The sequence below is a fragment of the Columba livia genome, chromosome 1 (genome assembly GCF_036013475.1).
Source record: "Columba livia isolate bColLiv1 breed racing homer chromosome 1, bColLiv1.pat.W.v2, whole genome shotgun sequence".
Classification (NCBI taxonomy): Eukaryota; Metazoa; Chordata; class Aves; order Columbiformes; family Columbidae; genus Columba; species Columba livia.
In genome coordinates, this window is record NC_088602.1 from 179906106 (window position 1) to 179928503 (window position 22398).

General features: G+C 39.2%; 1 protein-coding gene across 2 annotated transcripts in view; it reads left to right on the forward strand.

Annotated features, from left to right (window-relative positions):
* The window catches only part of TWF1 (twinfilin actin binding protein 1), a 23785-nt gene continuing 1387 nt past the window's right edge, over positions 1-22398 (forward strand). The window contains exons 1-9 of one of the 2 annotated variants that reach the window (XM_065048621.1): positions 1-194; positions 3490-3567; positions 6101-6279; positions 7576-7671; positions 10208-10312; positions 13730-13855; positions 14042-14192; positions 14613-14734; positions 16430-19568. In XM_065048621.1, the coding sequence (XP_064904693.1) occupies positions 170-194; positions 3490-3567; positions 6101-6279; positions 7576-7671; positions 10208-10312; positions 13730-13855; positions 14042-14192; positions 14613-14734; positions 16430-16600 (1053 nt within the window). In that variant the 5' untranslated portion in view covers positions 1-169 and the 3' untranslated portion in view covers positions 16601-19568. Of the gene's footprint in view, positions 195-3489; positions 3568-6100; positions 6280-7575; positions 7672-10207; positions 10313-13729; positions 13856-14041; positions 14193-14612; positions 14735-16429; positions 19569-22398 lie in introns of those variants that run through there. The other variant, XM_065048620.1, reaches the window with a different exon arrangement.

Here is a 22398-nt window from a genome sequence, read left to right on the forward strand (position 1 = left end):
GCGGCGGCCGCTGTCGGGGCCCTGGGGCCGGCCCGGGCCGGCGGGGCCCGGAAGGCGCCGCGCTCCCTCCCGGCTGCTGAGTGGCGGCGGCGCGTCACGTGTGCGCGGCCGGGCCGGGCCGGGCCGGGCCGGGAGGCGGCAGACGGCACAGCCCGGGGCGCGGCGCGACATGTCCCACCAGACCGGTATCCAAGGTACCCGTGCGGCTTTCCCTCGCCGGCGCTGGCCGACTGCCTTCCCTCGCCTCCGCGGTGCCCACCTGCCCCTCATGACAGCCGGGACCCCTTCCCTCCTCCTGTCCTGCCCTGCCCTGCCTTGCCCGCCGGGAGGGCGCAGCGCCTTTCCCCGCGGGTCGGGTCGGGGCGCGGGCAGGCGGCCGTTGTGGCTGTTTAACGGGCCGCTCCCGGCAGAATTTTCTCCCGTTTCGGGCTCTTTGTTCGCTGCTGGACGAGCCCGTCCTTCCCGCCGCGGGATGGCGGGGAGGCCAGCTGAGCGCGGGGGGAAACTGCTGCGGCTGCGGCCCCGCCGCTCCTCCGGGTCGGACCCAGAGCGGGCCCCCGGTCCGGCGCAGACTGGGGGGCTTTGTCCGCACGGCTGACCGCGCCTGTCCGCCTTGGAGCGGTGGGGAGCCCGCCTGAGGAAAGTGTTCGCTGCAGAAAGCCCCGAATGGCGAGCAGGGCCCTCTTGGCTCAGGTGACTTCCCTGGGCGCAGGTTGTCCCGCTGCCGCGGGCGGGGCCGTGCGGGGGCAGCGGGCACCTCCCGACCCGCCCGGCTTTTGGAGAAACCGTCGCCTGGTCGGAGTGGCCGCAGCGGGTTTGGGAGGGTTGGGCAACACGGGACATGCCGAGGGTCGCTGCGGGCCCGTTGTGGTGGGAGCCCTGAGGAGAACCAAGAACCCCGGAGTAGGGGAGCCCCTGAAAAACCCATCACTGGAAGCCACCAAAGAGAAATGTGGGAGGACACCTTTTTTTTTGCCCACGTTTCCAAACCTTGAAGGGTGTGAGGAGCAATTAGAACACTGTTTATTGTTTCTCATTGTTACTGGGTTTCCCCGGAATCACAGAATTGCTAAGCAGGGATTACACTGTAGGATTATGTGGGGTTGGGTTTTACTGTCTCGATTTCTGCAATCTGCTTGTACCATGTACTTTGCCTGCTCTCCCGTATTTATTATTGAAGGTGACTTTTGTCCCAGCCATGGCAGCTCTTAACTGCTCTTCCATTCCCTTTTTTGTCCGTTGACTTGCATTTGGTCTTCACCTTTTCTGTTCTCTCTTCTTTTTCTTCACCTGCATGCCATTCTTTGCTTTTTTGTGCTGCTGCTTGTTCTTCAACCCTTTTCAGGCTAGGAGTGCATCTGGCATAGCTTTTTTTTTTTTTCCAGGATGGGGAAAACTGCTATAGTGTTCTCCATTCCCTTGTTCTCTCTCCTGACAATGCTGGAGGGAGGAGCAGAAGAATATTCTGTTGCTTATCACAAGCAAGAAGAGTGGCTAAGCCTCTTGTGCTGCTCTCCTTCATGGCTTTGAGAATCTTTTGTCCTCTGAGGAGAGCTGGAGGGAACTCGGCAGCTTTCCTGCACGGATCCTGCCTTGGCAGGCACTGATCAGGGGTCCTGTTTGCAGGAAACCATCGACTTCTGCAATTTGGAAGAGGAATAGCACTTGTTGTGCCATTGCTGGCTTTAGCTATAAACAGGCTACTGTCACTCATAAACAATTGCAAGATTTGGCAGCATGGGCTGCTTTTTTTTTCTGGAAACAGAAATGAAGTCATGGGGACTGTGAAATGTACCAGGCAGTTGCTAAAAGGACTGGACTTTCAAATAGGCCAGTGATGATAAATAGTGTAGGAAGTTGCAGAATACATGGAGCTGTGAGAAGGTACACTAGAATATGTTTGAAGTCTTCTAAATAATCTTTAAATAACATTCATGTAACATATTTGTGAAATAACCACCAATTTTGATTCTGTAGGTCTCTGCTGTGCAGAAAGTTGAAGTAGAAAATAATATCACTCCATTGTGAATTTGAAAACCTTTATGAGAAAATAATGCATAGATCACTTGATAGGTGGTTTCTCAAATGTCTTGTCTCAAAATTTTAACTTTGGGAGCTGTCAGCGCTGTGGTATTGGTGCAGGGACTGCTGGATTTTGGTCTTGTTTTGGTGTGTAGGGTTGACGTGAGAGAATGAAGAGCAAAAATATAATAGACAAGAAGAGGATAAAGAAAAGCCCTGGGGGACCCAAAAGGTCTAGAAAGTGGCACAGCATTTGTGTGCTGAATGGAATGGTGAGGATCAGCCAAGATGATTAGAAAAGCTGGCAGCGGAATTACACTGAGGGTCTGCACTGGTTTGGTGGGAAGATGCTAACCGAGATGAAGCTTGAGTTGAACTGGTAACCCAGTTCAGTTTGTTTAACAACCCCTTCCCCTCCCACACCATTTTTGAATTTCAGAATGGGCCTGGACATCACTTTGTGGGCACAAATTTAAAATGTTTTGGGTATGGACAATAATGTTTGTGGATACCATCTGACCATCTGTTCAGTTGGCTTGAACCTGACTATAAATAATCCTTTTTATTTGTTTCCTGGTTTGATGTTTGTTTTGCTGGTGCTGTGCTGTGTGCTGTGGGATTACTTAAAGGACCAGCTTGTAATACATGTTCTTCAATAAATGGTGTACAGCCTCCTGTCTATGGTATAATTAAACTGATTTCCACTCAGATGGTTTAGAAGAGCAGTTGAGATAAGAGTGATGTTCACATGGCTCAAGCACAGTTCTTCAGTATGCTTAGGGAAATAAGTCTATCATATTTGTGGTGTAGTGTCAATGTGGATTACAGACATTTAAAAGTATTTTTAGTTATTTCTTTCTAAATTCATTATAAAGCTATCCTGTTGTGATAGGTTGGGGTTTGAACAATGTCATTGAGATACATACAAGGAGACAAGGTGGTATGAAATACGAGCAACAGGTTGCAGCCTTTGCTGGTATTCTTCAGAGAGGTATCCTCAGGAAAGACTGGCACGTTTGCCAGACAAGCTCTAACATTTTCCTGGCAGGTGTAAAGTTTCTGTCTGAAAGTTCGTACTAAGCCTGCAGACTTCATGAAGCTATTGTAATTTGAGATGCGTCATATTTTTATTGTGTTGGCTGCGTTAACTCCGAAACCTGAGAGTGATGATGTGATGTTACCTTTAATTTTGACAATGTTGAAAATCATACGGTACAGTAGAAAGCAGGGCTGTTTTGTAGTGTTGCCTATCATCTTTTTGTGGGACGCCAGTGCCTGGAGCAGTATGCAGCATAGAGGGAATATCACTCCTGTGTTCCTTTTTCAGTCCAGCTTTGTTGTGAAGGGCCAACTATATGCTTCTCCAGTGATGTTCTTACCTTTGTGAATATTCTTTGTCCTAGGGATGTGAAATGTGTTAATTTGGTGTTTTCATTAAATGTGTTAATTTTATTTTCTCTTCTTCAGCTAGTGGAAGTGTTAAAGACACCTTTGTTGGAGCCAGAAATGGACAATACAGGCTTCTAAAAATAGTCATTGACAATGGTTAGTCAAATTTTAATCTTTTTCTCTGATTCTTTTAGATATTTTCCTAGTTGTTTTAGTGACCTACATGTGCAATTGTTGGAAAAACAAACGTCTGCAAAACTTAATGTTACTAACATTTTCCATTTACAAAAGGTAAAATTTAAGTTTTGGTGATGCTAAGCTTTTCAGCATGATGCTACTGTATTTTTGCATTTGAATTTTTTTTCCAAATATCAGTTCATATTTTACCAGGAACTGCTCTGTACTTCCTACGGGTACTATAAATAGGCTTACTTTTGTCTTCTTACTAGATAAAGAGTGGAGGAGAAAAAAAAATTCACACCAGTGTAGTGTTTAGGCACTTTGGTCACTTCCATTAGACAGAGAGATTCTTACACTGCAGCTAGTCACTATAGATGAGGTATAAACGTTACCTGCCTTTTATACTGGGATCACCTGCATGTAAAAGGTCCCATTAAAGCAGATGGTTAACTAGTAATCTGGCTAGCACATAGAAAGTATCTTAAAAAATCTGTAACTTTGTACAAGATTTCAAAGCTAGAACTGTTCCTTAAATCTCATGTATTACGTAAATATAAAATTACTTAGTCCTTGCAGAACTTGTGTTTGATCTTTTAACTTCTTGGCAAGCGATCAAGGCTGCAAACATTGCAAGATAGAATGCATAATAAATTTTATTTTTAATAGCAGTGCTAGTTGAGTGTACAAGACACTTCATGGTTTAGTCCATCTTTTAAAATTCATTAAATGTCCACCTTGGGTTTTGTGGTTTTTCTGGAGTTCATTCATTTACAGTACACTGAAACACCTGTTAGCTGGAGAAAGGTACATGTGTGTACATGTACATATACATACTTCTATTGTTAGGTAAATAACCTACTGTTACCTTCTTTGTTTTTTGCTTGTCTTAAGAAGTCATCTGACATTTTAATATTGCTTTCCTTAAGGAAGTGGCAATAGTAATATTATAAGCTGGTCACTGTGGTGAGGTCTCCATAGCACAAGGTAGCAAATGCTGGCATACCATTGATTTTGTTTGTTTTTGGTTGTTTGTTTTGTTGGGGTTTTGTTTGTTTGGTTTTTGTTTTCCCAAGGCAAAGTAAAACAATATGCTTTTGTTCATATGCTACTTTTTAATATTAAATGACCCAGGAAATAAGATAGAAGTGGAAGACTTTCCCTATTTTTTTTCCTGTTTGTTTGTGTGTGTGTGTGTGTGTGTATGCACTTTGGCTCCATGTAGAAGCAGAATCCAGTCTTTGATACTATTGTCCACAGTTCAAAAAGAAACCTTTAAGACTCTCAGAATACTGGGACAGTTGCCTCATCCATCTGCAGGAGCCTTCAGCAACTGCTCTTAGTCAACAGATAATAGGCAAAATTGGGTTCTGCTAATCTGAGTTATTGAGAGGCTTGCTGCTGGGCAACAGGGTTCCTCCAATTGTATTTTTTTGTCTTAAATCCAAGTGAGTATAAAGCCACCTAGAGTTCAGAACTGGCAAGTACACTCCGAATACTCTGGTCTAGTAGTACAACTTCAGCTGCTTTGCATCTAATCAGAGAAGGGACAAACACCCTCTCCATGAGCTGTTCATGTTCTGCGACTTAATGTAGTAGAGTGCCTGGCTCTGAAAGTCTTGCTGCAAAGCCATTTGTATACTGTTGTACTTCTGTCTGAAGTTTTAGAAGTTAGGTCCTAGACTCTCAAAAGATATTTTGTATACTGGCTACTGCATGGTCTTCAGACTGTTGTGGAATCCTGTTCAAACAAGGTATTTCTGTTTTGATTGCAGAGCCTAGTGTTTATTGAGAAGCTGAAAAATGTTTTGAAAGACACTATACTAATATTTTCCTTTGGAAGCTGCTATGTTATTTATAAATAAGAGAAAAATCTTGTTGTGCAGCAGTTCACATCTGAAGTATTCTATGCAGACGTAAGCCAATTATACATAATAAACAACTTCAGTCATTTAAAGAGACCATAGATATGAAGCTGTATTAGAAAGAGGTTTATCTACTTACATAATCAAGTGATTAGTGCAAGCATATTCATTCCAAACTCTTTTCACTGTATAACTGAGTTATTGACTCCTTACAGTGAGTACAAACACTAATATGTTATAGCAAGAGCATCAATAATTCTAGAATTTAAAAGCTTACTCTCGTTTCTACTTAAGTGTTCCCATTTAAAAATAAGTTAACTGGCAGAAGACAGTTTTTATTTCCCTTCTCTCTGCATTATGCTAAAAATACAAATGTCACTCTTATCCCTTCAGATCAAAGAGCTTGATGACAACCAGCACAGTACTGCTCAACTATTTGTATCTGGGTTAAAGCAAGTTAGGGTTTGAACATAAACAGCTTTTGTAGGAATTTACCCACTTTCACACTGACTATTTTTGACTTCGATTCTTCTGGACATAATCATGAAAGATGAAGTGTCTGATTAACTGTTTATTATAATAGTTAATTTTGAAAAACATTGTTAACTATATTGTTGCTAACCTGTAGCTTTGGTTATTGCTTATAGAGCAGCTTGTTGTGGGATCCTCTAGGCGGCCGGTTGGATCATGGGAAAAGGATTATGATTCCTTTGTCCTTCCCCTTCTTGAAGACAAACAGCCATGTTATATATTATACAGATTAGATTCTCAGAATGCTCAAGGATATGAATGGATCTTCATTGCATGGTCACCTGATCACTCTCCTGTAAGTAAAAGTCAACAGATAGCTTCATGTTGTTAATGATTTTTCAGTAGAGCCATTTGATCTGAACCTTAGATGTGAAGGAAAAGGATTTGAGGAATGAAGCATTCCCCAGCTTTCCCCTCACATTACCCCACAAAAAATGGAAAAACATCTTTCTTGAAGCTGGTTGAGGACCCATATCAGTGGGTCTAGGTGGAGTGCAGCTGATCCAATTTATTTCTAGCCTGACTGGAGGAGACAAGACAATGTTTTTGCCCTATTTGTTTGTCTGTCTATCAGTGTTTCATGAAAATCCGTAGAAGGATATAGGACAGAAATCTCTATGGGTGTTATAATGGAGAGAAGGATTATAGTGTGAGCTCAAGCTGTTTATTATGTTTGGTGCTGGCTGCCCAGCTGGCACTTGTGGATCTGTGACCTGCTGCAGAATATACTGTTTCTTATTTGGTAGTTAGAGAACATGGAAGGGAACTGTGTTTAGACTTGGGAGTTTCTGTGAGAAACTAGGATACTCTGCACAGTTTCTGGGAATGTGAGAGTAAGGGAAAACAGAAAGTAAAGCTATTCCAATAGTCCTGCTACCTTCATTAGCAGTTAGGAAACAGCAAGACACCAAGAGCTGCAGTGCATGGAAGAGATTATGTGGAAAAGGTGAGATATTATTGTGAGGATGGCATGACAGTGAATTAAAGTGGGAAAATGAGACTGTTGAGAGAGGAATAAGTAACTGTGTTTGGCACAAGTTGATAGGGAACAAACATCATTAGATCTTCTACCCCCAGAATATTTAGTTTTTTTCCACTCTGTAGTTGGAGGAAAAAAATAAATCTATCAGGAGTCACAATCACATAAAAAATACTTATTTGCAGTTTGCTTTTTGTCTGTACGTTGTATCCATTAGTACACAGACCAGTGACAAAAGATCTAAACAATTGTATTTTTTCTGATCTAAAATTAGTAAAGATTATGTTGACTTTCCCCGCCCCCCTCCATTTAAAAAAAATCCCTTATACTCTTACTAAGGCTGTGATTTAGTTTTGGAATTAGTTTGATAATACTGCATAGTATCATGCCCTTGAGAATTTCATAGCGTGTGTTAGTATTGTAATCCAGAGGTCATTCTGTGGAGTTTATTAAGAATTACAACTTCATAATGCAGTTTCAACACTTAAAATATTTGTTCAGGAGAGATGTTTTTTAAGGGACTTGGTACACTAACATGCTAGATTCTCTGTTTACACCAAAGAAAAAATAAAGGAACCCAAACTGAAACAACGCTGGTTTATTATGTGATAGGTTCGTCAAAAAATGTTGTATGCAGCAACACGTGCAACACTTAAGAAAGAATTTGGAGGTGGTCATATTAAGGATGAAGTATTTGGAACGGTACAGGTATGTTGTTCTTTTTAAGTCAGGACACTGACTGTAAATACTGAATATAGTAGCTTATGTTACTGATGTGGATTTCTGGTGTTTCTGCTCTTTTTCCATTAAGGAAAAAAGTTAAAAGCTATGTATATTATTCCAATGTTAAAATGTAATTGCTCTTATTTTAAGAAGCAAGTGAGTATATTTAACAACTTGAGACTAAGAAGTCCTTGCTTCAGATGGTTATGAAAACTAAATAGGAATAATAGGAGCATCTCTTATGTCACTGCACGCATGTGAATCTTCTAAAAGCTGTAACACTACAACTTTCAGGCCAATTCTATAGAGGAGCCATTTTGGATGTATGGTGCTGAATCAGAAGTGGGCTAGAGCAGTGATCTTAAGCCATTAACATCTGAAAACAATTTTTCTTCATCTTAAAATAAGGATATTAAGCTGTCAGTTTCTTAAAATGTAACTCAAGTCCATGGCTGCCACCGTAACTTATAGAAACAGAATTTTAATAGCTACTGATTTGTTCAGTGAAAATACTAATAGTTGACTGTTCACTTATGGTGAGATAACTGGAAGGTGCATGTATGAAATCTAACAAGTTTCTAAGGGATGTTGAAAAGCCTTCAAGTGCTGTGCATGTAAGGAAACACGAGACTTGAATTACCTTGGTTTCTTTTGGAAATGAGTCTTACATGATTGTGATGTCTGCCTGACAAAGTCTTGACCTTGTAATCCATTGCTAGTTTTAAAGAAATACAAGCTAGACTTCTCAAAGATACAGAATTCCTATAGCTTTCATGAAAATTGATGATTACTTAGAGATCAAAATTATAATTCCCGTTTTCCTCCTTTAGCAAAGACAGACTGCAGCAGTTATCTTCCGTTTGGCCTGTTAATTAGTTCATCGAATGCACAAATCTGAACCAAAGCACCAGCACTATTGACACAGGGAGCTGGTGCTGAAGGAAGGAGTTGGAGATTTGGGGAAGAATTGAGGATTTTGTAGTGGGGAAAAAGCTGTGGAAGAAACATGGACTGTTGTGGTGGACACACAAGTCCATAAGGACACGAGGCTAATAATTCTGCTGTTCACCTAATAAATAATTTGTTACATTCAGCATTAATAACCCGTGATGGAATTTTCATTATCCTAACAAACCTCTCTGTAGAGGCCGTATTCTGGAGAAGTAGATAACTGAGTTGCTTAGAGGGTTTACTCATAGAGGTCATGTTAATTTTTCTTGCCTATTCAATCAACTGACCTCTCTCACTGTCACTTGCACCAAACCATTAGCAGTCTATGTAATATGTAGAATTTGCATCTAGCCTTATAACTCAGAGCCCAAGTCTGAGCTTCCATCTCGATTGTAAGGAAGAAGCAATTCATTTGTCCATTTCTGTTATTTCAGAATGTGCTTTGGGCACTTAGAGGATGGTGTCAATGTAACTCACTTTTTCCAGGTTCATTTTGTTGCAACTTAATATATCTCTAAATTCTTGGTTTCAGTGTATTCTTGGTTTCAGTGTCTTTATAATCATCTTAATTATAGCTGACCTGTAATGTTTACCTGTGTGAAAATCACAGCTTCTTCAAGGTATGAAGTCGTAAACCTCACTCAGAATCTTGATCGTCAGCATCCAGTGATTTACTCTGTGTTCATTTTGTTAGACACAAGGATGGTTTAGTTGCAACCAGCCCTTTTATCCTGGTGGAACCTGCTTATGGTCCTGCTACTTCACATGTATGAACCTGGATACCTCTGGGCTCCTGAAACAAGGCATAATGGAATATTGGCACAGGAAAGTGTATTTGAGAAGGTCTGTCTCTTTCAGAAAGGCAAGAGCTGAGAAGGACCTTTCTCTTTCACCTCAGACCTTGAGTATAAAATCACATTAATATGAATGCATAAAGTCCTGCCCTTCTCTGGGTGACCACCTTAATAATAAAGACACAACAGTATTTGCCTCTGGTGTCAATCTCTTTGGAGAGGGCCACAACTGACACTGAGTATTAATGAATTCTCTAAAGAGGTTATCAGAACTCATCATTTCTGTGACACTGCATCCTAAACTATTTGCAGTGTCATGTGCTTGCTCCCTGTCCTAAGGTAGCATTTCTATCTCCCATTTTTAAATAGGAAACTACCAATAAGCTTCCAGTCTGAGCATGCCAATTTTGTAAGAAAATAGGTTTTTTTTTTAATTATTTATTAGAGTTGTGACAACTCTGTGAGGTTTTGCCTAAGAAGGCTGAATAATTTCATGCACACAGTCTTCACTAATGATAATTTTTTAATTAGCAAGTTAATTGGGGACTGATCGTGGAGATGCTGCCCATGGTACAACTGGACAAAAGAGCAGCCCAGTGGGCCGTGCTGGACAGGAAGATGAGCTGAATTTGCAAATGCTCCTACACTTGTAAACCATTCAGATGAAATGACCTTAACTGTGTGGGACGGGAAGTGCTTGTTTTATGCTGCATAGAACATCTTTGAAGAAAACTTATATTATCGATAAATGATCAAGATTTATATTGTGTTTTCAGGATGATGTTTCACTGAATGGATATAAAAAATATTTGATATCACAGGCTTCCCCTGCACCTCTGACTGCAGCAGAAGAGGAACTTCGGCAAATTAAGATTAATGAGGTACTTAAAATATCTTCAAGCATGGAAACTGGGTGTGGACTTCTAAGCATATTGTAGGGGAAAAGTCTTTCTAGGGTAAAAAAGGGCAAAACAGGAAACAAATTTTGAGAAAGTTTGAGTAGATGAGAATATAAATTTATTTCTCAATGAGCTGAGGCTGCAGGATGATGACAGCTGGAGTCGAAGTGGCATTATGTTGTTGAATTTGCAAGGCCTTATGCCTGAGTCAGAGGCCTTGCAATTGCAGAGTTTAGTTGTTGGAGCTTTGGCCCTTCACATGCTTTTAAAATCACTGGATATGCTTCGTTGTGAAGGGTGACTGAGCACTGGCACAGGTTGCTCAGAGAGGTTGTGGAGTCTCCATCTTGAAAATATTCAAAAGCCGTTTGGACAAAGACCTGGGCAACCTGCTTTAGGTGGTCCTGATGCAGTAGGGTGGTTGGACAAGGTGACCTCCAGAGGTCCCTTCCAACCTCAACCATTCTGTGATTGCCCACTTATATTTTCCGTGGTAGCAGAAATTGTAGAGAAAACACAAAATAGCAACTGTTGCTGTGACTGATTGCCAGGAGTATTTCAGCAGCCTTATTCCTAGAGGAAACATACGTAGCTTCACAGCACCAGTGCACTTGTCTTTATCACTGAGAGGAAGTGAGTAGAATTCCAATAAAAATAAAATAGAAATCCAAAACAAGTAGCTTGTGCTTTAAAGAGACCGATTTGCTTTTGCTACAAATGCTTTATAGAAAAACCTCTAACAAATGCTTTTAACCAAGTAATTTGATGATTGCCAACTAGCTAGTGACTGAAAAATTTCAGAGGATATTTTTGCATGTTTTTTTCTTCACTTGATCACTGTTTTTGTTCAGACATGCATTAAAATAGGTCATGTGCTGATCTCATTAGTTCTTTAGACTTGTATTTCACAGCCGTGGTTCACGTGTTTGCAGTATGGTTTGTTTCTGCAGCTGGGTACCAGCAAACCACGGTCTTAAATGCAACTCTCTATATTTTCTTATGTTTTCACTCTACTGTGCTTGTGCTGCAACGTTGTTGTTTACTGTTTTGTTTTGGTTTGGTTTTTTTTCCAGTGGTGTCTTTTGTTACTTTCCAGGTCTAATTTTGATTAATCCAATGTAGAAATGCATTCATAGTCATCAAAGACTGTGTTTTACTTGAATGGCTTTAAAAAAACCCCCACTAATGTATGAATGTAGAGTTTCTGTGGTATTGATCACTTCTGTTATTAGTATTATCACTTATGCACTACATACATTGTGTTTGACAGCTGATTTATGCAGACTAAAACTTTATGCTATTATGAAACTTCAGCAGCAATAGCTGTACTTTTCAGAGATATACAAATTGTAGATTGCTGCCATTTTGACTTTGTTTGAAGCATCTGGCAATACGTTAACTTAGATGATTTTTTTCTTAATTATTTCCACCATTATGAAGCCTGTAATTAGACTCTGAAAACTAAAAGCTTTCTGATAAAAAAAAAAAAAAAAAAGGCATTTTTCATATGTATATTCTTCCATAATCACCCTGAGAAATATTTTACTGGATCAGATTAAAGGATTGCCTAGTCTGCTGTCAAGTCCCTGAGTAAACAACAGCACAAATCTAGAAGGGGTGTAAGAGCAGGGCAAGAGGCCATAATTCCTTTGAGTACTCTTCTGTTGCCTCAACTTTTGCAGGTAGGGAACTTCCTGAGCAAGAGGTGTCTTACTATATTATTATTCTTAATGGGTTTTTCATCCATCATCTAGTCTTGTAGTTTTTCTGCAACCACATGAAGTTTTTTGTTTGCCACAGATCCTATGGCAGTGTATTCCACAGCTTGACAAAGTGCTATGTAAAGAGCCACTGCCCGCTATCTACTAGTTTGTGATAACCCTAAAAATTGTGTGCGGAAGGCAGAGAAAAGTCATTAAGTCATTCCTCAGTTTTCCCTCCCTTTTGATAAAGCCAACTGTACCCTGGGCTGCAACAAAAGGAGCGTGGTGAGCAGGTCAAGGGAGGTGATTCTGCCCCTCTGCTCTGCTCTGGTGAGACCCCACCTGGAGTCCTGTGTCCAGCTCTGACCCCTCGGTACAGGAAAGACATGGACCTGTTGGAGAGGGTCCAGAGGAGGCCACAAGAATGATCAGAGGGCTGGAACAGCTCTGCTGTGAGGACAGGCTGAGAGAGTTGGGATTGTTCAGTCTGGAGACAAGAAGGCTCCAGGGACACCTTGCTGTGGCTTTTCAGTACTTAAAAAGGGGCTTATAAGAAAGATGGAGACAGACATTTTAGCAGGGCATATTGTAGGAGGACAAGGGATAATGGTCTTACACTAAAAGAGCGGAGATTCAGACTAGGTATAAGCAAGCAATTTTTTACGAGGGTGGGAAAACAGTAGCACAGGTTGCCCAGGGAGGTGGTCGATGCCCCATCCCTGGAAACACTGAGGGCCAGGCTGGATGGGGCTCTGAGCAACCCGATCTAGTTGTCCCTGCTCATTGCAGGGGGCTTGGACTAGATGACCTTTGAAGGTTCTTTCCGACTCAAAAAATGATTCTAAGATTCTCTATCCGTGGACCTCTTGTATTCCTTATCAGTTATCTCTTCCTTATCAGTTCTCTCTTTCCCTTGCCTGTCCCCACACTTCACAGCTTGCTTTTATGTTTGGGTTTTTTCTACTTGTATTTTAATATGGGTTATATAGTATGGTATTTTATTATGGTTTATTATTTTTGTGATGCCTATTTTATGTTTATTCATCAGACTTTTATGCAGATATATTTTACAAATATTTATTTATATAAACTTCTTCATAAGTTTATCTATCTTTATACAAAAAAAGCTCTTCCACCTGTTTCTTATCTTCTTTCCTTGTTGCTGACAATCCATTCTTTAAAATGTGGAGTATAACCTGGTGTTGCCCCAAGTATCTTTTCTATTTTTTTTTTTATGAGTTTAATTCATATTTCATTTTTAATTAAAGCTGAACATCTTCCATTTGATCTAAGACCCACACTTTCCATTTTGTACACTTTTCTGGCTTTTGCTGCTTCATCACAAGTGTTAAATGTATTTGCAAAATTATAAAAGGAGGTTAATACATTCAAAAGCTAATACTTAAATGATAAGTTCAGACTTGGGAAGACTGGAGGCCAGAGGTCATTTTAAGAGAAACTGCATGAATGTTAAGATAAACATAAATTCTCAAAAAACGGCTTTAATATAACTGTTCATTTCTCGCACATAATGCAGGTCTGTTGTATGTGGGGATGATGGTTTAGGGTAGTTTATTTTCAGAATAGCTACTGTTACCTGTGTGTAATCATCTGCAACTCATTGTCAGTTATAGTATGAAACCAAACAAATGCTTGCAGAGGTTTCTGTGTACATCTCAATTGACTTGTGTTGCAGGTACAAACGGATGTTGGTATAGATACCAAGCATCAAACACTGCAAGGAGTAGCATTCCCCATTGCTAAAGAAGCTATTCAAGCTTTGGAGAAATTGAAAAATAAGAAACTCAATTATGTGCAACTGGCAAGTATAAAATACTTCAACTATTTTTTTAATAGTGAGTATAAAATAGATTACCTGTACATTAAGCAATGTGCATTGGTGATGTACACTGATAAATTACCATTCTGTATTAGATCAGTTGATTTTTTAGTGTCGTATTACGTTCTCTGGTTTGCTTTCTGTATATTAACTATGCTTTGTTAACAGCAAATTGATATGAAAAATGAAACTATTATTTTGGCCAACACACTTCACACTGAACTGAAGGACTTGCCAAAAAGAATTCCAAAGGATGCTGCGCGTTACCACTTTTTCCTGTATAAGCATACCCATGAAGGAGACTATTTGGAATCCATAGGTATGAGAAAGTTCTCCAATATGAAATTTCATTGGCTTGTTTCACATACTTCAGTAATTTTGAGGCAGAGAGAAAGATGTGTCATAAAAGTAATCTGTCTGTCAGCATGATCATAAATTTCAGAGTCATTTGGTTGTGAAACTGACTTCTGAAGAGTCCTTATGTTTAGAAAGCAGCAAGCTGTCCCTTTTGATTATGAACACTCATAAATCAGTTGGCATGTGAAAACAAAGTCATTGGCCATTCTCTCATCCGCATTTGAAATGAAACGCTTGCTGAAGCAAAAAAGTTCCAGAATGATGTTACATTTTTCCATTTCAGATTGCATAGTTGATTTGCGATGTGTCTCTGCTGTACATGATTTTGTGGTAAGGGTTTTGATGGAGTGTAGTTATGGTCTAATTTTTTTTTCCCTTTCAGTGTTCATCTACTCTATGCCAGGCTATACCTGTAGTATACGAGAACGAATGCTCTACTCCAGTTGCAAAAGTCCACTGTTAGAAATTGTAGAAACACAGTTGTGGATGCAGATAATCAGGAAAGTAAGTACACTGGGTATACTGGTATTTCCTCCATCCCCCTGTTCCCTCCTTAATATTCAACTATAACTGTCTCTGCCACCACCTTCTCTAAACAATAAAAGTGTTGTATAACTATTAAAGTTTAAAGTTTGTCCTGAACAAGAAATGCTTGCTGATAAAGCTCCAGAGAGAAAGCTAACTTACGGAAGCTTTTTTCTGGTTCCTAATTTCTACACTTTCATAGTTTTAACCAACACTTGTACATCAAGGGAGTGTTTGAGAGTAGTGCTTTGAAGGACTATTTAGTACTAACATGATTTCTTACTTCAAGGCCTGTCATATTTTGGACCACAACACATCGCTATTGTTGAATATTAAATTCCTTTAAAGCCAAGGTTATTTAAGGATTTTCAAAATAGTTTCAAGCTGCAGTTCTGGAACTCAGAAAGAACTGCTATCTTAGGAATCCTTGATGGGGCAAACAAAGATTTGCAAGCAAGCTGATTTTCTTTTTTTTTTTTTTTTTTTTTTTTCCTTGCATTGTATAGATTTTGCTACTATACAATAAGTTGCTTCTCACCTCCAGAGCAGAGACCATAGGAATGGACTGTGTGACATATGGTTACAAAAAACTTTCAGGCTTGGTTTCTGGGGGGATTATATCTACTTAAAAATTAGCAGAGTTAATACTAAACATTTTCACTGAAGGGACATGAATTAAGTAGATTATCACTACGTGTTTTTTATATGTACTTATTTCTCAGAAATTTCCTTTCTATGACAAAATAAATGCACTGTGTGACTCCTGAAATTCCCACAGACGTAGCTCTGAAGCAGGAACTTCTAACAGCAATATCATGGCTGGCAGGTCTGTCAAGTGCTATGGTTGGCAGGCCATGAAGTGCTGAAAGCTCAGCAGAGCAGGGTCCAAGCATTTCTCTGAATTCTAGATTCCTGGAATTGAAAACAGTGGGGTTTTGCTTGAGAACAGTATTTTCTTTCCATCCAGGTCTATACGCTTAAATTGTAAAAAGCAAAGCAACCCGCCCTTTTGTTCATTAAACTTACTATAGCTTTTCCCTGGCTTGAATACTCGCTGAGTTGCAGCAGCCAGCTAATCGTATCAGCTGTTTGTACTCCTCCCCTTCCATCTCAGGAGACTACAGTACGCATGCACATTGCTTTAAAGTACATTTTAGTGAAATAAAAATAAAATTCTTAAAATATGGAGATTACATTGGGACAGTGAAAAGATTTTTGGGTTTTAGAGGGGAGAATGAAGAAAGGAAATTGTAGTTCTGAAGGATCTGCGTGCTGCTTTTTTTATTAAGGAAGTTACTTTACAGTTGAGTAAATAACCACTTGTTTCCACATATAATATTTACTCCTGGTTAGTATTAACATGTAGAATGTGGTAAAGCTTGGGACAGGGGAGGTTTCTTGGCATTTGTACTCTGTATCTGCGCTTAAATTTCAGGAAAAAGAATTAAGTCAAATCATACTTTATATGGGTAAGAGTATAGTGGATTCTTGGAAAAACTACCCAAGATTGCTCAGGGCAGAGGCACAAGTTGGAGAACATCTCCATGCTAGATTCTGAGCATTATGGCACATATGGTTTTAATATATTATTTAGAGCTTCAGCAAAATTTCAAAATGTTTTTTACATGTTACATTTAGATGAATATGATAAATGTTGGCATTTTTTTTTCCCAGATTGAAATAGATAATGGTGATGAGTTAACTGCTGACTTTCTTTATGAGGAGGTTCATCCAAAACAACATGCTCACAAACAAAGTTTTGCTAAACCAAAAGGTCCTGCGGGGAAGAGGGGAATACGAAGACTGATTAGAGGTCCAGCAGAGACTGAAACACCTAGTGATTAGAAACTGTTGTTTGCATTTAAGTATTACATTAAGAAGCGAAATTCTGGCTTTTGGCAATGAACTGAAATCATTCCATTCATAGATGTTAGGGAAAAAAAGGCTCTTCTTACTCTTCTCTCTTCTGACCTCAACACTTTTTATATTGTTACATGATTATATTTGTTGACCATGTTTTATGACATGTGGAAGAGCTAATAGTTTTAAAGCTAGAAGAGAAAAACTAAGCTAGTAGCCGTTTATTTTCAATTAGAATCCATTATTTAATATCTGTACATTTGGTCATAAACTTTGCAGATGTAAGACTATTAAGCCCATGTATTCTGTGGTTACATTGCAACTGAATGCCTAGATAACAAACCTGTATTCTTATGAGTAACCTATTGAAATCCGTAAGACTTTCCATGTGAGAAGAGCTGAAGGGCTATATAGAATTGTCCCAGATAACTTTATTTTTCCTTGTAGCTCTTATGGACAATAGTACAATGGGTGGCTTTCTTCTGGTTTTGACATGATGCATTGTTGGGTTTTGTTGTTGTTTTGTTTGGGGTTTTTTTGGTAATAGAAAATATAAACTAAAATCCGGTATCAAGCATTTAATATAAGTGTTGAGGAATAGTTGGATATTCTCCCACACAAAAGCATGGTCACTTAAAATGTATAACTAATTTCTCGGAATTGTCTTTAAAAGAAATCTGACATAAAACCACTACAGCTTTTCCAGACTTCTATACCACTTGTAAGCCTTACATATTAAGTACTGAATGGCCAAGTAAAAGGTAATTAAAAGTGCATGAGTTAGTATACTCAGTAGATTATGGAGCTGCTTTCAAAGCAATATACTTAAGGTTTCTAATAAATAATTGATTATCTGTGCACTTGGATCTAAAACTGTGTAAATTCAGGAAAAAATGAATCAGACTTCATAATGGTGGGTTATTTTTGAGACCCTAGTGTGTTTGCAGTATCAACTGCAATTTTAACTTTCAAGGTGTTCCAAAAATGACTTTTCCTAAATGTTTGAACTTGAATAGTAACTTAAATCTGTAACAAAATCCAAGTAGGTATTGAATAACTGCTGACAGCATCTGGTTAGGATTTTGTCTTTTTTATTTTCTCCTCTGAAATACTAAAATCAGCCAGAAAAGCGTAGACTTGATTGAACTATGAATAACGTGTTTAATAGGAAAAGGAAGAATAGATTATTTTAATAAGTAGATTAAAGAAGAATTAGATGTGGAAATCAAGTATTGGATGACCTTAAATATTTAAAATTGTGTAATGATGCCAATACTAGTGGATAGATTATATTCCCCAGTGGGGACTTACTTTTTACTGTCTTGTATGTGAGCTTTGTGGGTTTTGAATTATTTTTTGTTAAATCTACATGGGAGTTGCAAGTCTTGGTTCACTGCATATTATCATAGGTGCTGGGTGTACACATTATATAGCTGAATCATGTGTTTACCTGGTGGGTTTTAACCTAGTTTTGAGGGAAATAATGCTTTGACACTACTAGTTCCTGATAAAATTTATTTTATTTTGTTTGGAGATACTAGCTCATTCATTGCACTACAGAATGTGAAGATTGCAGTAGTCGTTGGTTTGGCTGTGTTTTTATATATGCAGTAGAAATTTGACACCTCAGCTGTTTTCATTTAATCTCACACACTACATCAATCCAATTCAATAGTTCTTGATCCTCCGCTAATCTCCTGCTTGCCCTTAGCTACCAGGTTCTCTTTCTGCCTCTTGCCTTCTCCCTCTTGGGCAAGGAGCTGGTCCTTGAACTGTTTTTTCTATGTACTACCTGTCAGGTAAATATCATTGTTTTTTAAGCATGGTTAATATGTGTGCAGCTCATTGTACACTGTGATTAAGTGTATTTTTAGTTGAGCTCTGAATCTTTTCAGCACACCTAATTCCCTTTTTTATTTTAAGGGAAATCTTTCAGTGTAGCAGTTAAAAGTGACTGCTAGAGGGGTTTTTGTTTGGATTTAGTATCCATGCCCACATGTCATCCCTACCAAGACTCCATATACATTCTTCCACTTATTTGAGCCAGTAAAGAAGTTGAGCTTTTCAATACCAGATGTTTTAAATAATGAACATTTGACCTGATATGGTTATGTGCATGTTGTGTTTTGTTTTTTTTCTTCCTAATCCTGCCCTAAGTAGATGAGGATGGGAGGTAGAGAGCTTAATCTGGAGGTTGGTGAGAGCTGGTTAAGTGATTATGCGAGGGTGTTTATAATGAGCTGCTTTAGAGTTTGGCCCAAACCAGACACTGTAAATTATCTCACTTGCAAATATTCTACATGGGTGTGCAAACCCCTGACCAGCCACTAGAGCCATGTCCTGAGCATCTTTCCCCCTCACCTTTCCCCTAAAAGAGAATTTCATGAAGTCTTGCACTGCCGCCTGCCTCTCTAGGCCTCTTGTAGCTCTTCTCCTGACAAAGCAATAAGAAGCATCTGAACTTTTTGTGAGATCTATCACGTTTATATCTGCATAGTTGCCTCACATGACACTACTACTGTTACTGCACGTTCAGAGCCAGCACAAAACGAGGGCATTAATGACAGTTACTCCTTTTCTGTCTCTGGTCATTTCATAATTGAAAAAGTGTCCATTCAAATTGTTGTTTGCCTTCATAAAGCCCAAAAGCAATGCAGCTGCTTACAGTTAACTCACAAGCTATTAATTAGTTAATTAACACCACAGGTAGTTGTTTTTGAAATGTTTGTTTCAAGGTAGGGAGAATTTGATCTTTTAAAACAGTCCTATCAGAGGCTTTTAAAACTAATCAAGGTAATAATTGCTCTATTACTTGGATAAACAGATCAATAAAGGAAATTCTTGATTTATAGTGTCTATGTATTCAATGAAAACCACCTTCAGATGCTAAAATTAACAAAGTTTACCTTATCTATTTTGTAATTTACTTTATAAATAAAGACTGATGCTGTAATTTGGTGTTGCCTGACTCATTTCATCATCTCTTTAACAAAGATCTAACATTGTGATGTGTAAGTAACAGGCAGTTCCCATGGGACTAGAAAGCAGTATAGAAAAAGAGACTGCAGGGAGAGAGGGGAGGTGGGCAGGAACCGAACTCCTGGCTTTTGTGACTGGAGAAAATTCAGTATGTTAGAAACAGCTACTTTCCTGCTGCCTTACACAGTCAGTACAGGGGTCTCCACTGCAAGATCCAGATGTCTTCATCTCTTGAGGGTTTTATGCTTTCAATAATAAGCCTCTTCAAAAAGTTCTTCTATCCTTTTAAAATGCTGAAGTAGTTGATTAGTAATTGAACAGTTCTGGCATTACTTGCTCAGCATGAGGTAATGTAAATAAACTGCTCAAATTGTGTTGTTTTATATTTCTTTTTGTCTAAGCTGAAAGTAGTTTGCTTGAAGTCTTACTATTGCGCTCAAAATTCAAGCTGAAAAGAACATTTAGTGGTTTGGAGTTTCTTTTAACTGTCCTGCTGCCACATCCCCATGGGAAAAAAAAAAATCAGTGATATGGCAATATTGCAGTTGAAAGAAGGAAATTTAAAGATGTGTTGAACTAGGATTTCAGAGAACAATTTTAATGCAAAATGCTACATGGGAAGAAAAGCTACTCCTAGAAGAGAAGTAAGAGCAAGGTGAGGGGAGGGAAGAGGCTGTTTTGCCTTTTGGTCAGTAGGTGTTACATAAAACGCTCAGCTGGCCTGCCCAAATACAAAGATGAGGCAATTCTTCCTATTTCAATAACTGAACAAACTGAGGAAAGAAAATTTGATAGGGGCTTAATAACTAATGAAGACCTCACATGCTTTGCAAAGTGAATGAGCCCCGAAGCTCTCATATTCTAGTGCAGTATCTCTAGGTATGTAGTGTCCTGTTCTTGCCCTTCTTCCTCAGCAGCCACTACTGATCATCTCCTGGCCTGGGGGCTGTGCAGGCACCTCTGCTCTCTCTCGTAACAGCCATTCTGTTACCCATGCTGCAGCCAAGGGCAGAACTGTTGCCCTTTCTAAAAGGTTTCCTTAATAACAATTTTCTATGGCTCATTAGCATTTGCTTTTATCTTGCTGCTTCCTTCTAGAGTTTGAGTTGGAATTGCAATAAATCACTCTTGCTGTTTTTCATTAGTAATTCCTTCTGGAGGTGACTAATTTGCTCTGTGTTACAGTTCTCTAAATCCCTAACAGGCAAAAGGCAGTCTCACTGAGAACAGCAATCCTCAGGTGCCCATCCCAGCACCTTCCCCACTGAGACAGGACACAGACCAGCCACACTAGCCCGGTGTCCATCCCAAGAACATCTCCCTTCCCCCACCAGACCTGTACCAAACCTTCTCTCGCCTCCAGTTTGATGAAACTAGATCACACCTTTATACTCACGAGGAACTTAATTGACTCAAGTTACCAGTTTGTGTCCTGGAAAGCTTTACTGCAATAATTAATACAAAGAAGTATTAATCCCAGGATGGTTTAAGGTTTTTGCAAGGAATAAGATTAGATTACTTCTGTTTCATTTAGCCCCTGCCAGTGCCTACAGGTGCTGACTTCACTGTATGAAGACCCCCCAGAAAATCTGGGTGAGGAAAGCAGAAGTTCCTTCTCCTTGGACCCTCTGGTTTGTTTAAGTTCCCACATAATTTAGCTAGCATTACCTAGCACCTCACGTTTTCATTCCTCACTAGAAGAAGATTAAATTAATTCAAAGATTTTTTTAAAAAATGAAAGGGTAGCTAACATGCTTCATGTTCAGTGAGCAAGGAAAGGTGCTGCCAAAACTGAGGTACGGCCAGCAGCACTACAAACAGTCATGGCTGAGCATGACAGAAGGGACTCAAGTGCTTGTAGCCAAGATGCTCCTAATACTCGGAACATCACAGCTGGTGCATAAGCAAATTTTTTCTCCCGCCCCAGAGATGAACAGCACTGACTGGGGAGTTCCTACAGCAAACACACTTCAGCACAACACTACAACTGGATGCTTGCTCCAGGAACAGTAAAAAGCAGACGTGATCTAACAAGAAACCTTCACATAACAGCTTGAGGAGATGTTTAATACTGAAGAATAGCTTAAGCAGTTTTTATTCTGTTTTAGCTTCAGAGCAGCTTTTTTTCCTCCACAAACCCCATTTCGAAGCTGTAAAGCTTTATCTACCCTTGTCTAAATTAAACTATCAGTTTTAAAACGCAATATAGAATGAGCTAATAGCCAGAGACCTAATGATGTAAATACAAGCATTAGACATCACATGCTTTCTACAAATATATGTATCTGTGAATGCAGTCAGATCATTTCTGAGTGCTTCCCTTCTCTTTGATAATCATGGAATTTCAAATTCAGCTGTAAGCCAGACTGTTTTCCTACTCTTAAACTGCCAAGAAAAAGTTCATGAGGTGGAAAAAAGATTTATATGAAAATAACCACTTTCATTTACAATGGTAGCATTTGCATACTTATTAAGTATCTAGACTCTTACTGGTCACTTTCAGTCCATTTTTAGTCTGCTTTGATCTGTCAATGTACCTACTTTAGAACGCTTTCCACATTGCTTTTTAAAAAGTGTATTTTAATATTATATATATATATATATATATATGAAAGAGCTTCATTATTTGACTAAGGAAAATACAGAACTGGTGTTATTATTCTGGCCTCTTTAACAAAATACACCAGCTGTATTTATAATCCATATGGAATCTTCTGCTAAATATTCCAAGATAAGAGTCTTCTACGAACAAATATTAAGTGGTTTGTTGTCATAGAGTTCACTGGAAGAAAGCCATTGTATAT